This window comes from Penicillium atrosanguineum, assembly GCF_028827265.1.
Source record: "Penicillium atrosanguineum strain IBT 20685 chromosome Unknown utg000003l_segment0_segment0, whole genome shotgun sequence".
Lineage (NCBI taxonomy): Eukaryota > Fungi > Ascomycota > Eurotiomycetes > Eurotiales > Aspergillaceae > Penicillium > Penicillium atrosanguineum.
This window is the reverse complement of record NW_026623135.1, coordinates 3,630,360-3,645,050: the sequence shown is the minus strand read 5'-3', so window position 1 is coordinate 3,645,050 and position 14,691 is coordinate 3,630,360. Positions and strand designations below refer to the sequence as shown.

The 14,691-nt window shown below is 48.8% G+C and overlaps 4 protein-coding genes across 4 annotated transcripts; 1 reads left to right on the top strand and 3 right to left on the bottom strand.

Annotated features, from left to right (window-relative positions):
- Window positions 1–2,517: 2,517 nt before the first annotated feature.
- N7443_004804 (putative zinc metallopeptidase) lies at window positions 2,518–3,825 on the top strand (the record flags this gene model as incomplete). Its single annotated transcript, XM_056884860.1, has 1 exon — window positions 2,518–3,825. The coding sequence occupies one exon, from the start codon at window positions 2,518–2,520 to the stop codon at window positions 3,823–3,825; it is 1,308 nt and encodes a 435-aa protein (XP_056743138.1).
- A 2,638-nt stretch (window positions 3,826–6,463) lies between these two features.
- N7443_004803 (DUF726 domain protein) lies at window positions 6,464–8,638 on the bottom strand (the record flags this gene model as incomplete). Its single annotated transcript, XM_056884859.1, has 1 exon — window positions 6,464–8,638. The coding sequence occupies one exon, from the start codon at window positions 8,636–8,638 to the stop codon at window positions 6,464–6,466; it is 2,175 nt and encodes a 724-aa protein (XP_056743137.1).
- Window positions 8,639–9,546: 908 nt separating this feature from the next.
- N7443_004802 (uncharacterized protein) lies at window positions 9,547–11,462 on the bottom strand (the record flags this gene model as incomplete). The annotated part of the gene is made up of 2 exons (XM_056884858.1): window positions 9,547–9,762; window positions 9,810–11,462. The coding sequence occupies 2 exons, from the start codon at window positions 11,460–11,462 to the stop codon at window positions 9,547–9,549; spliced, it is 1,869 nt and encodes a 622-aa protein (XP_056743136.1).
- A 379-nt stretch (window positions 11,463–11,841) lies between these two features.
- On the bottom strand, window positions 11,842–13,251 carry N7443_004801 (transposase; the record flags this gene model as incomplete). The annotated part of the gene is made up of 1 exon (XM_056884857.1): window positions 11,842–13,251. The coding sequence occupies one exon, from the start codon at window positions 13,249–13,251 to the stop codon at window positions 11,842–11,844; it is 1,410 nt and encodes a 469-aa protein (XP_056743135.1).
- Between the last annotated feature and the right edge of the window lie 1,440 nt (window positions 13,252–14,691).

Here is a 14,691-nt window from a genome sequence, read left to right as displayed (position 1 = left end):
GATAATGGATAGTGGACAGTGTGAATGTAAAATCAACTGTAGAGGGGGAGCGGAGTATATATAGGTTTCCTAATTCGCAAGGCGCATGGCAGCCTGGGGACTGGCGCAAAGAACATGTACATCAGTGACTTGAGCCCCACTAGCCCTTGTACCCTTGAGACTTCAAAAGAGGCTAGCCCCAGAACTAAGAGTGTGGCTCAGTTCACTGAATTGAACTAATTTGAACTAAATCGAACTAAGTCGAACTAAGTCCAACACCGCCCGAGGGGCCCGAACCCGGTGCGCTAATTGGTCTCCGCCCTCAGTTGGACGGTCTACAATCATTTGAACGGCTTCTGTGATGTCGTGCATAGCCTTGTAAGGTGCTTTTCTCGCAGGAACATACATCATATCATTGTATCTCAAGCGCTGTCCGTCACTGCCACTACACACCCATGTCATCGACCCTGGACCAGTGGCTTAAGCCTCGTGTTCCTGAGAGTGCGCGTCTCGTGCACCCCCTGACCCTGAGAACCCATGTTCACGTCACTCGAGCGATCATCCATCGTTGAATGACAGCCATTACATTTGATGTGTACTGTTACGTCTGACGCTCGCCCTGGGCGAATTCTATCGCGCTCAACCCTCATTTGCTCCGCAACCGCTCCCCTCGACCCCAGCGTCTACCCAGACGGTTATCAAACAACCCGATCTATTATTCTGGCGATTCGAGAATCCGTGCTCAATTCCATTCTTAGAGTTCTCGATCGCTGTTTCGGACTTTGACAATTCCAAGAATAGAGCAGCGATCGCGACGATACGATACTTTGGACCCCACGCTATTAACCCCTCACGAGGCGCTCCTCAGCTCCAAGCCACACCACAATCCCCTTCACCTCCTGCTTACTTTTGTCCTCTCTCTTTTCCTCCAAGGTTCTACATAGCCACAGCCACAACGCCGCTTATCTTTGAAAATGATTCGATGCACCAGCCACGGTCTCTTTTCTCGTGTCGTTGCTGACCAAGTTCCTGAATATATCTCCGTGCCACTAGTGCTCAGTCCCGTCACCCTGCACCCTCAGGGGGTGTTCGAGCCATGTTCATACCCTCAAGGGTTCTAGAGGATTCGAGCGCTCTTTGATGCGCGGTATTCGAGGAGATTCTAGGACACTTGTCTTTCTGCCTTCAAGGCATCTGCCAGTCCCTCCATTCGTGCTCAACCCGGGCAAACGCCAGAACGCCCAGACCCCGCTGATCCTCCGAGCCGCAAAAGGCCACTTCCTCTTTCAGGATTTGGCCCGATTGCTTTGCAATTGCTTGTCAGAATTGGTCTGACCTCCCCCAAGGGTCTAGTCCTCGGCCCCTTGTTGCCCGCTGAGGACTCGTTTAGTCAATGGGTGAAAGACTCCATCAGCCAGTATGAGTCTGTACTAGGTCAAGTCCTTCACCAAGCCCTGCCGGGCTAGCTCAATCGGTAGAGCGTGAGACTCTTAATCTCAAGGTTGCGGGTTCGACCCCCGCGTTCGGCTATTCCTACAGAACAACCTGAGATATAATCTTTTTTTTCTTGCTAAAAAGTTTTTCCTCGAGGCTCCTGTCGTGGCCGGTGAGTGGTCGATCCGTTTGTTGGGGATCCACCGGGTGGGGATCGGCCCGTTCGTCGAAGAACGCCTCTACTGCGTACTAGGCGAGTCTGATAAGGACGACAGAACAGGCTTCATGACCAACAGGAAAAAGCAAATATTGTGTGGTAAGCCGAAAACACTTAGATGCCTGTGGACTGTGCCTGGATCGAGGGCCAAAGCGCAAGGCAGATTATACTATTCCGAATCGGGAGTGAAGGTTTTCTGTTCTGCAGATGCAGCTGATCATGGATTTGAAATGACCAGGCATCAGTGATGGATAACACTGTGAATTTGATAGACCGCGTTGATCGGAGTTTTTTCTTATTCCTTGAACCTTTGGGAAACAAGAAAGACTAGACTAGGCTTCCGCAAGGCTGTCATGCTCGCGCCGCAATTACATGCTATGCAGATTGGAGGCGAAAGCAAAGACGGCCACGGGGTGTTACACGTGAGAAATAAACTAGTTGGGATATGACTCCATTGAACGTAATTGGAAGTGAAATGAGATTGTTCTTTCAATTCCATTTTGCCAATCTAGCACACCTACACACTTGGAGTAGATCACGGAAGGCGCCGGCACGAACTCTTACCCACTTACATCATTGCCCCCTTCAACGCATAGTTACACATTCACATTCACTATACGCTTGTTCCGTGCACACATCAACTACTTCGGTCTTGGTGACCCAACCTCAATTCAAATGGAAGCCTCCATATCTTTCGGTACGCCCACCCGAAGACCATCCGAGGGCGTTCCAGATTCCCAGAAAAAAAAAAAAAATAAACCGGTTAGTTGCGTCTTCCATGACCCCTAGACCCACACAGAAAGCATGTGGAGCATGGTTCGAGGGTCAATCAACGCCAGCTCACTCAACACCAGCACAATCTACACCACCTCAATCCATCGATCTCAATGCCGGTTCCCGCATCTCAGAGCCAAAACCGGACAGAACAGTCTCATGGCCAGAATGGCGCTTTGAGCCAGTTAATTAATCGCTACCGGCCAGACTTAAAGCCCTTTGAGGGCATTTACCGCCGCCTTCACAAACAGCCCGAGCTATCCGGGCAAGAAGAACAAACGGCCAGCAAAGCGGCCGAGCACTTGAGAAGCCTAGACTTCGAAGTTTATACCGATATTGGTGGTCATGGGGTAGCCGGTGTCCTTCAAAATGGCGATGGGCCAACAGTTCTATTACGCGCGGATATGGATGCGTTGCCACTAGAAGAGAGAACCGGACTACCATATGCCAGCACACAATGGGTCAATGGCCCGAATGGGAAAAGTACACCCGTCTCACATGCATGCGGACATGACTCGCATGTCACGGCACTCATGGCGGCTGCGATGCTCCTGCATGCCGCGCGCGAACAATGGGGCGGCACGCTGATCTGCATTTTCCAGCCGTCCGAGGAACATCTAAATGGGGCTCGTGCAATGCTCGATGATGGACTTTACGACAAAATTCCCAAGCCGGATGTTGTCTTGGCTCAGCACGTTATGAGGATGAGAGCTGGCACTGTGTGTTTGAAATCCGAGTCGCTTCTTACAGCAGCGGACTCTTTCGATGTGCGTGTTTTCGGACGGGGAGGGCATGGCTCGGCGCCTCAGACTACTATTGATCCAATCGTTATTGGCGCATCCATTGTTATGCGTCTCCAGACTATTGTCTCGCGCGAAGTTACTCCTGGCGAGCTGGCGGTCGTTTCATGTGGCAGCATCAGTGCTGGACATGGTCCGAACATTATTCCCGATCACCTTGACTTGCAGTTAAATGTGCGAACACTCGATGCTGGGGTACGCAAGCGTGTTTGCGCTGCTATTCACCGCATTATTGAGGCGGAGTGCTCGTCTGCTGGTGCTGTTGAGAAGCCAAAGATTACAAAAACGTACTCGTCACCGGCCACCGTCAATGATGAAGATACCGTCGAAGCTCTTCGTGCGACATTCGAGCCGCATTTCAAAGATAACATGGCTGATATGGAGCGCCCGACTGCTAGCGAGGACTTTTCGCTCCTGGCGACGGCTGTCGGTGCACCCTACGTCATGTGGATGTTTGGTGGTATCGATGCGGAGACTTGGGATGAGGCTGTTGCTAATGACAAGGTGAATGAATTGCCCAGCAATCATTCTCCCTATTTTGCACCTGCAATTCAGCCTACACTGCAGACAGGCGTGGATGCTCTGGCCCTCGGCGCTTTGACATTCTTCAGTGCGAAATGATATTTTATGGTCATAATTGTACTCATTTCCCATTTCCCATTTCCCTGAATTCCAAACGAAGTCCTTAGACTGCCCTATTCATAATTGATCTGCATCTGGAAAGTGGCCAGACGACGGCGCCGTGACCACCCGATCGGCTGTTCGAGAGTGGCACTCCCTTCGTCCTCTACATAAAGTCTTACTCGGGTGATCGACATGACAAATCCCTGGACCCTGGCAAACTTGAAACAAGATAGTCATCCTATTGCACGCCTCGGGGCCCGCCGATCTACTTTTACCGAGCTTTTTGCGGCATGACTAAGGGGCAACTTCCGCACGACCAGGAAATCGGTGGTGCAAAATAGATTGAATATTTTCGCTTTTGCTGCCAAGTGGACTGTGTTGTACATCTCATTAACTTCGCGACCATATGATACCTTTGTCATTCATTGATAGAGACAACAACGTAGATCGGAAGACATAGTAAATCCGCCATTTGGTCTCTCCTCCATGATTTGATACGGATTATGCGACCGCAAAATGACTGCAAGATGAAAATGGGCTCGAATGATAAAGTGCGCTAAGTCTCATTTGACGGAGGTCAAACTCAGGGTCCATGTACTTCCAGCGGCTCATAGACGCACGACTGACTTTCAGGACTTCGAACAGAGAACTAAATCGGCAGTGGGAATTACGCACTCTCCATCAAGAATGGAAACAGCTCTTTCCTGTGGATAGAAAAGAGCGAGGCAGGGTACAGCAACCGACATACGTACAATCAGATCTTATATATTGAGGTTTAGCTGTCAATTCACCGTTTCTGAATTTTGAAACCAATGAGAGAAGTGTATATATGATGCCATTGGTTTGTGATTGATGTTGAGTACCGAATACTGGTCGCAGCCTTGCATGTTAAATAAAAGCAATTGTCTGTGAGCCTGGTACGGGCTTCGGAAACAATTATTGCTACTATATATTGAGACGTAGGGAATTTGAAGATCAAGAAGTAGCTGATAGTGGTGAGGTTAACTATGGTTATAACCGACGGATCGCTGTTTCCATCGACATATCGAAACAGGGTGCGCAAATATCGGGAAACAGTTGCCGTTCAATATCTTCTTAAATTAATGTGAGTGGCGCCGCTGTCTCCTGCGTCGATATGAACCGTGCTTTATACTGAAATAAACATCATCAAGACTGTGTATCGTTTTATTTGTTCAGCATTCCAAGGGTAAAGGCTTCGCACAGAATCGTGGCGGTGTCGCAATCATGTATAAGAAAGGGTCAGCAAAGGAGGACTGTCGGCATGGATATCCCCCGGATACCGGGAAAAGTGTTATTCGTTTGCATGTCTATTACACCATAAATTGCGGATTCAAGTATTAGAGAACACCAGAGTTTTCACTCTAGATGATGTATGCTAGATGTTGACATTTGTTACAGCCGTACAAGTCTCGTTCATTGCCAATGGCAATTGAACATACCATCCCGTGAAGCATCTCCATATCTTACCTTGTAAATAATCTTGAATCCTATATCGACCTGGCCCAACGATACATCCCCTTCAGTCAACGCACTGGGATCCTCTGGGTCGGTGATAAATAGAGATGCAGGAGACAATGCAATTGGCCGCGCCATCTTAAAGAACATTGAGAACTACAGCATCTCGATCACTGCCGCAAAGCTGCAAGATAATAAAACGTAGAAAAGTTAAAAATTACTTTAAATGTGTAATATATACTATATCAAATAGATTAAGAAAAAGAACTATGTTTCCTGTACCTTTTATACTAGAGGACGGTAGAGTAACCTTCAAATTATTGTAACCCTAGATATATTCTAGGAGTTGCTTCGTATTGTAATTGGCCTTTATAGTACGTCCGATAAAGTTTCGTGGCTCGGCTTTCACAACCCTAAAAGAAGTAGCCAGTCACTCCTAGACACTACAATAATAACCACTCAATAGTAGTATCAAGTAATAGCGCTTAGATTTAATTATAACTGAGCAATGTTTGGTGGGCGTAGCGTCACGATGTCTAGAGTTATCTTTACGAAGAAATTGTTGTTTTGCGTAGGAGCAGTAGCTCAATCAGACTGCACCTTAACATCCTCTTCAAGAAAAAAAAATAGTCGTGTCAAGTGCAGGCCAATCTAGGGAATGCCTCGACTCTTGATGTTAGCTTTGAGGTCAGCGACTTTCTGCATAAAGTACCTAAAGATGGGCAGTACCACACGTGAATTGTTACTTAGCCCACCCTAGACTTGAAGAGCGTCACACGCTAAACAGAAAGAGCCGAAATAAATCGCAGCATATACTCTAATAATGATTGAACCCAGGGCTTAGTGCTGATGGTCTCTGTCTGTGCCCGGAAGTGGTTGTATGTGTCCCCCCGCTCAGCCCTCTCCACCGACTTGAGTCTGAGCCTCTTTTAAAAGGAGGGGGTTACATGATATGTAAACTCGGTGAAGTCAAACTCAACGACCTAGCGTGTGGATACAAGTCGCGTGGGTTCATCTTTACGGTTCCGCCGTTCTCACATAACCAAAATGTACGTAACCATCGACTTCAACAACTCGAGGTGAAGATGGTGATTTCGATTCACGTTCGATAGTAATGTTTATATTCGACTTTTGTCTAACTGAATTGAATCTACCTACTTCAAAGGGCGGAGTGTTTTCCCGCATGATCCACCAACGGGGTAGAGTAGTCCGCATCATCCAAGTCCATCATTTGTATCCGGTGCTGGGTCATGTTCTCCTCGGTCTGAGACTCAACCTGCTTTTCCATACGCTGTTCCTCGCCGAATCCGTCCTGGCTATTCAGAGTATCACGAGCAGTCGAAGATTCACGATCTTTGATACCCGCTTCGGTTTCATTTTTGGTCCTCTCAGCCTCCAGCTTTTCATCTTCAACTGCCAGGGCATGCTCTTCACTTTCGATCTCATTGACATCGACATCTTGCAGCCCGACAGATTTTATGATCCTTCCTAGCAGATATTGGTATCGAAGGTGACCACTGATCATGTCACTGACGTTGAGGTTCTCGACACCGGGCACGTTTTCAACGGGCTGCAAACCAGCGATTCCCAGTTGGAGACTACTAGTCCGGTAGAGAAATCCAAGGACTGAGTCATTCTCAGAGTAGACATTGACAACGCGGCCACTTACGACGCTGCGAATGCGGCGCCAATACTCGGCATCGGATGGAGTTGGTGATCCCATCACAATGACTGACTCCACGAGACCGTATGCACCTCTCTTGCACAACGTTTGTAGACACGAGAAGATCAAGCGAGAACCCAGAGAATACCCGATAAGAGTCACTGGCCGTTCTCCTTGAGCTTTGTTGATCAATGCATCTGCCAAAACTTCACCCGCTTTGTCGGCCCGGGCCTTGGCAACGCTGAATGGATTATCCACGATGCCAGCGACCTTCATGAGACCCATCGGAAGCATAACGGCACTCATGATAGTGGCGAAAATTGTGCGGGTCAAGACTTCTCGGCCGGCGACAGACCATGCCGCGCTCGTAACCAGTGCGGAGATTGCATTGCCCAGCTTCATCAGTGGCTCCATTTCCCAACGAAGCGCGAAGACCTCAGAGTCAGCACCGAGTACTCGCCAGGGAACAACAAAGTTAGACTCTTCTTTCACCCAGCCAGTCACACCGATCGTGACTCGCAGCCGATGGTCTTGCTTAGCAGCTTCACTCTCATCCTCGGTCCGACGGCTCCGTGAACCGCGAGTAGGGATGAAGGCAAAGTCGTCTACCTCCTTGGCATACTTGTCCATCATCCTGCCAGTCATACGACCTCCATAGGCTCCAAAAAGGCCTCCAACAACAACGCCGCTTCCTGCCAGAGTTCCCAATAACCCGGCAGCTGCAGTGGCACCGAGGCCTAGTCCACCCATGACGGTTCCAATACCAGCTGCAACCAACGGAGCTGCAAGACCACCGGTGACGCCAATAAGAACAGCGCCGGCAACTGAAGCAATCCCGACTTTCCATTTCCGAGAATCATCACTCTTCTTCACTTGCTGCTTGGCCTCCGGCTGTGATGACAGCGCTAGCGCCGTGTCAAGAAGTCCACGTGCAACCTTGACTTCGTCTTGATTCAGCACATCGATATCTATACCCAAGCTAGATGCAACATGAAGCATCAAAACTCGAGAATAGGCAGTATACTTTTCCAGACTGAGCAGCAATAGAAGAAGCGAATGTAGAATAAGCAGTCTTGTCGCCTTAGGAACTTGCGCCAGCGGCGATTCCACAGGATGGTAGATTTGACAAAGCTTTGCGAGCCTTTCTTCGTCCTGGACAATGGGAACGTCATCTGACTTAGCGGCATCTGAAGGCTCTTTGTTATTGTCTTCTTCATTCTCATCATCCTTATTAACAACCTCGCCGAGTCTCAATAAGACAGCATCTCTCCAATCATCAAAGTGAGAAAGTGTCTTCGCTTTAGCGCGAGCTTTGACTCTAGCATTTCTCGCAGCCGCTTGCTGATTTCTGCTCCCCAGGGGTGGTGATGCTTTCGCCCCATCAGGCCTGGGCGGCAATGGGGGTGTTGCATCATCATCGCCCTGGTCGGACGGTTTTCGATTCGGAGATGAGCCATTTCCAGACGGCTTTGGCTCATCAAAACTCTCAAATATCTCGAGAATACCAATTCGCATCGATTGCGCGATCTCCGCTACAAGAACCGTGAGGTCGGCACGTTCAGAACGGTCCAATATTGACGTCAGATCTTGGCCGCGCTCGCTCTTCGGCGGTGGATTGGATTTCTTGGAGTCGAACACATTGCCATGTTTTTCTTTGAGATTTTTAAACATTTGGAAAACAGAATGCAAATCTAAATTATTAGAAAATGTCCCGAGTGTTTGATGTTGGGAGTTGACAGGACAAGAGAGGGGGATATTGCTTGGCTCGGGGGCGGCCGGAGCCTCTTCGTGGCCTAAGGCATACTTTTCTAGTCACTGCGAATGTCAAACTAGATCTATGGTATAGCACAGGAAATATCCAAAAACTGGAAGATATTGTAGTCTTCACCCTATAAGCAAATTGGCTTACTTGAATCCCTAAGTTGGCCGGTTGTCTCTTTCACTTGGCCCAAGGACCCTCAGTAAGGGTCTCGGGATATGCACGCGACAGTTTACAGTGTGATTTAGATTTTTCAACGACAATTATGTGCCTCAGGGTGAGCGTTCATATTGATTATGCAAAAATGTGCTGAGGATGCTATTCAGACCACAGGGATTTAATATTTCATCCCAAATAAATGAGGTTGTGGAGATATGAGGTTGTATTTTCGCATTTAAAGTGGTGTTTTGGGGTTAATCCCTTGCTTGTGCTCACTACTTTCGGTGGCATACTTGCGGGGCACTGTCGCGGCCCTACTCTTGAGTGCCAGACTGGCTCCTTTATCCCAGTTTCTGAAATCTGAACAACGTTATGAGGTAAGTTGTCCACATCATGTGTCAGCTTTCGGCTAAAAGAATCTTCCGAACCGCCCCTTGCAGCCGAGATAGAGGAAAATGTAGTCAATACCCCTGGTTATCTAGATGCGCGCTAAACATGTAGCCCTACTAGCCTTACAAGGAGTAAGAGGGAGTCTTCTATGCTCCCACCCCTGCTCGTCTTGCGGAAGTATACGATAGTAATAGGGTTTCTTAGATCATCTTGCCCTCGAAGAGTTCCCGGGTATGTCAATATTGGCAGTTGACGGTAGTAGATTTGAGTACTACTCTAAGCGGCTATAGACTTCCTCAGCTTGTTCTTGAGTGCATCGATCACAGTGACAAGAAAATAGGAAGTTTTCTTGCAGTAGCTTTTGCCGTGCTTTCACATCTACATACTTGCACGGATCAAAATAGCAAATGAAGCACTCGTCGCCTGCGGCAAGATCTCGCGAAGTCGTCAAAACCATCCGTCCATCGTTGTCTGGTTTCCAGGTGACCTAGGACATTTGAGTATGTGATTTAGTGTTCCCATGGAGTAACTTACGTTTGGAATGCAGGAATGGTTGATTATAGTGGCTCTTGGATAAATACCCAATCCGTAATCCACGCCTCGTTCGACTGGGGGGTCCGAAATTGGAAATAACCCAGTGTCCTTTGGATATAGGCCGAATGAATTAGACTCTTCTTTGCAGACGAGATCCACTAGGTCATCAACACTGAGATCTGACTGGTTATCATGAGTCAGGTATACCTCAACTAGCCTTTTCCAGTGCAAAATCTGCGTCTGAGGCCAGTTCTCCCGGTTACTGTGAAGGATTTCAATAGATTCCCATCCCCGCTGGAACCGATCTTCCCAGGAATAGAGCTTTGATGGCCTGGATCCTACCTGTAGCTCAAAGTACCTTCCAGCTAGAAGACGCATGACTGTCCAAAGCATGGTAAAATCATATTGACCCTCATTTTGACGAATAGTTTCTCCGTAATTCTTCAACCAAGCGCATTCAAAGTCATGGCGAGCCTGATCTGCAGTTCGACAAAGGTTGTTACACCAAACAACATCTCGGATGCAATTCCTTTGGCAACTCTCTCTCTGTGTGCACTGTGATACCTGTTTGCGGCATTTCAGATTACTGCAAATCGGGGCGTTAGGATGGGATGGATCTAGAGATGGGGTCAAAGCATATGGTATATCTGCGAGAATCGTGGTGCCGGCTGGTACAAATGCAGAGACTTGTAACAATCTTCCTTTGTGACGATTATAGCTTTGTACCAGACTTGGATGTACGTAGACATCCGCATCTTGATCCAAAGCATTGGAGGCTGTGGACTTGACTGGCTTCTGTGCAACGACCAATTGTCTGCGCTCCATCATGCCCATGTCTCCAGAGCCGTCTCGCTTCGCCGTTGTGATCTTTATCCCATCCTCTGCTTGCAGGGATAGCCCCGATCTTTGCAGAAGATTGTCCATTTCCTCCAGATCGTAAAGCCTGACGGAATAAAAAAGATCCTGGCGAATGGAAGGACCTTCCAAATCAATCACAATCTCTCGGCTGGCAAGCAGGGTTTTATCCGGAGAAAGCTCTCGTTCACGACAGGCCAGAAGTGTTTCTTTGCCCTCAAGCCATTCCCATCCACTTTGACTGAAGTTGGATCTAATCCACGATCCATCCACGTGATCAATGATGAAAATTCCTCCTGGCTTCAGGACCCGACAGACCTCGCGGAGGGACTGTAGGTCACCTTCATCATTACAGTGTCCAAAAGAATTCCCTAGAAGTATGACCAGATCAAAGGAACAGTTCGCTGCAGGAACCTGACGAAGGTCTCCCTTCTGAAACGTGACGTTACCCTGCACGTTTTCTGCAATTGCCCTTTCTCGAGCAAGGCCGAGGAGGTAGGTGCTTTGATCGATGCCGCAAAAGTTCACTGATGGAAAGCGTTTGGCAAGATTGATGCTATGTCGGCCTTGGCCACAGCATAGATCCAATACTTTGATCGGGGATTCTTGAGTCTGTAACATCTGCTGCACGCTAGGAATTCCAATGAGGTCGTTGCATTCGGTTTCTGTGATTGCGGGAACTTCGACACAGTCGCCATCGGTGTAGAGGTACATCTCATTGTAGGCCTTCTTCCACCAATCCTTCTCGATATGGGGAAACAAGGAGGCAACGCGACCAAGGTTGGCAGTAATCGACATTCTGAATAATCTTGGGAAGTGAAGATACAACTTGGAGACAAGACGATTCACGCGATAACTATTTATACACCCACGTGGGTAAGTAACTTTTCAGCAATAGTCCGGTGGCTTGCCCACACCGCTTCAGGTGTTGGTCCCCCCAAGCTCAACGTAAATCCAGAGCCCAATGTAAATATTGAGGCTATTCAGCTCTATTATTTTCTCCACCTCTATAAATAACCACTGTTGAGCTGGTATTCAGGTGCCATGGGTATCTGCTTGCGTCATGATCCTTCTCCTTCCTCTTTGAAATATAGCGATTCGCATCATTCGTAGTAAGGGCACCGAATATACCGATCTGCTTCTGTGACTTGCGAGCTTTTAAACGTATAGGCGGATGCTAGTGCTGAATAGTAGATGTTAGAAGGCTGATCTCCTCTGCCATCTGTATAACCTGACGGGAGAGTCGATTGATCTGACGGCGAGTGTCCAGCTGGATAGCCTCACGATCAGATCTCCTAGACATATTCTCTTGCGAACGGCGCGCCTGGGTCGCTGATTCAGGCGGAGGCCTTAGTATACTGGATGACTGAGGTGGCGGAGTGTCCCCGGTAGGCCAGTGAAGCTCTGGTGTAGGTGATCTCGTAGAGTCGAGGCGTTCCATGACTGGGGCTGGATTAAATGGATAGATGCCACGGTCCGCAAATACCTTCCGAATCGTACGTGGCTTTATAGCCTGCTGTCGTATGCCGGTGATTTCGCGAAAGAAGAAGCCTGTATCCTCAGGATCTCCACCCCACTGAGCGATCGTGTTATTTTTTGCACGGAATCTCGCTTTTAAGGCACGAAACGGGCTTCTATCGAGAGGATGGATGATATACGTGGTATGCGGAGGAAAGACGAAAGCGATAATATTCCACTGTTCGCAGAGATGCAAGAACTGCCAGGTAAGATGCGAGCTATGGCTATCGAAGAGCAATAGTCGCGGTCCACCACAAGCGCGGTTGCGTGTGTGTTCCTGAAAGAAATGAAGCCAATCGACAGCGAGGGTATCATTCGAATAACCAGATGAGGTTACCGCGATTCGTGTTTCCTCTACGCGTGTTCCGCCTTCATACCATCGTTCGAGATGCACCAAGCCTGGTGCCACGAAGTATGGCTCCATCAGCCATCCATCAGCTGCTATACACTCAATTCCAGTCAAGAGTTCACCTCGCTCGCTCGACAATGGCCTCGTACGCTGCTGGTTGCGACTGATAACCTTCTGAGGCTTTCCCTGGCCAAGCTGGAAGCCAGTCTCGTCAAAATTGTATATATTCGAGGGCGGGATTCGCTTCACGAATGGCTCAAGACGCTCATACCAGGCCTGCAGAGTACTAATATCCGCAGCCTCAATGCTTTCTCTTTCCGTTGGGTTCTGTTTTACCCAGTGAAGGCCATCAGGTAGGCGCTTAACGAAATTGTATACCCACATCTTATTCACAGGTGCTACTATATCTCCAGTTGCTTCGGCACTTCTCTGAATTATCGCATTCGCACTCGCTTCAACCATATAGGCAGTAGGTGGTACATGAAGGGCATCAAGGGTATCGATCCAGCTGATCAATGCTGCTTCCTGCGAGTCATCCAGGCGCTTGGTGGTGATGGTACGCTGCGTACGAGGTTGCCGACCGTGGAGACGCGCCCGCAGCCGGGACACAGGAACGTCGAATTCGCGCGCCAGCGAGGTGATTTTCACATTCTTTCGAGCTCTGGCGGCCTCGCAGGCGACCTGGATACGCTGTTCAATGGCCACATACGAAGAATTCATGGTGGGGGTGGAATGATGGAGTTGAAGAGCTTCAAGATTTACGTTGGGCTAATGGATTTACGTTGGGCATTGGGGGGACATCTGAAGCGGCGTAGGTAAGCCACGAGACCGTTCAAGGAAATGAATGACCCCCTGGGCACGGATCTCGATCGCGATCTTCATGCATGCCACGTCATATACATCATGCATGCAACGTCACACATTTAGAAAGTGGTTGATGTTGGGATCCAAACGATCGAAAAGAAATGACCGGGAACAAAACAAGGGTGAGTTGATACAAACAGCAAAGCGCTAAGCGACAGGATACTGACAGAATACCATACGAAAGGAGCAAAAAGTCAACCAATACAGGGAACCTTCGAGCCGGGAACGATAATGCAGCCAAGGTGGCGGGAAGTGCGGAAAGCGCGTGTCTGACAAATAAAGCCCCGAGAGGAAAAGCACCTGCTGTACAAGGTACTGTACTGTACAACAAAGCCCCCGGACGAACCAGGACGCTTACTATGGGGTCATTTGGCCCTTGTAGTTGATGTCGTAGTTAACGAGACCGAATCCCCTTATTTTTGGTCTGCTACCTCAAACACTACTTCCAAATCTGCTCACGCTACCTCAGACGCACCACGGTCGAAAGATGGAGGCTTCGATAAGCAGCCACTGGCGTGTCCTTGCGGCGGTCTGTACAATAATGTGGGGGATTTACTTTAGTACTTCCATCGGGTGTCCCCCCTCGCAGCACGACTGATTTGTCCAGTTTATGACCTTCCCGCGCCCCTGTCGGTATCATTACAGGAGCATTTATCACTTTCAAGCTCTCAGTACACGTACTTTGTCTCGGCACTCTATACAGCCTATGCAGCACCCAACACGGTCCTGCCCTTTTTTTCTGGGTGGGCAGTGCAGCGGTTAGGGGAGAGGTCGGTCCTCCTTGCTACCCTCGGGAGCGTGGTAGCTGGTCAGTTGATCTTCGCGGTCGCCCTTCAGTTACGAGTCCAGTCCGGAATGATGCTTGGGCGCGTCATTATTGGCTTGGGAGGGGAGATAATTGGCGTCCTAGGAAGTGAAATCACAACACGCTGGTTCAAGTGAGCTCCCATTCTACCGACTCGGGGTGGCTGCTAACATATGTTGCTCAGAGACAAGCAACTATCTTTGGCGCTGTCAATGGTTTTGTGCATATCGAGACTAGGCTCCGTCGTTGCATCCGTTTTCGTCCCCAGAATGGTCGAAAGCTTTGGCGTAGTGTGCGCTGTATGGATCGGGTCCATATTGTCGTTGGGAGTCGCCGTTACTAGTACTTTTTATCTATTAGCCGTCAGCGATACTACAACGTCGCATCATGAGAGAGAGGACAATGATTCAGCATATTCAGCTCGTCAGTTTCCTCGTGGCTTCTGGCAATTGGCTTTGATTTGCATACTGGGCTACGGAGGTATCAATACT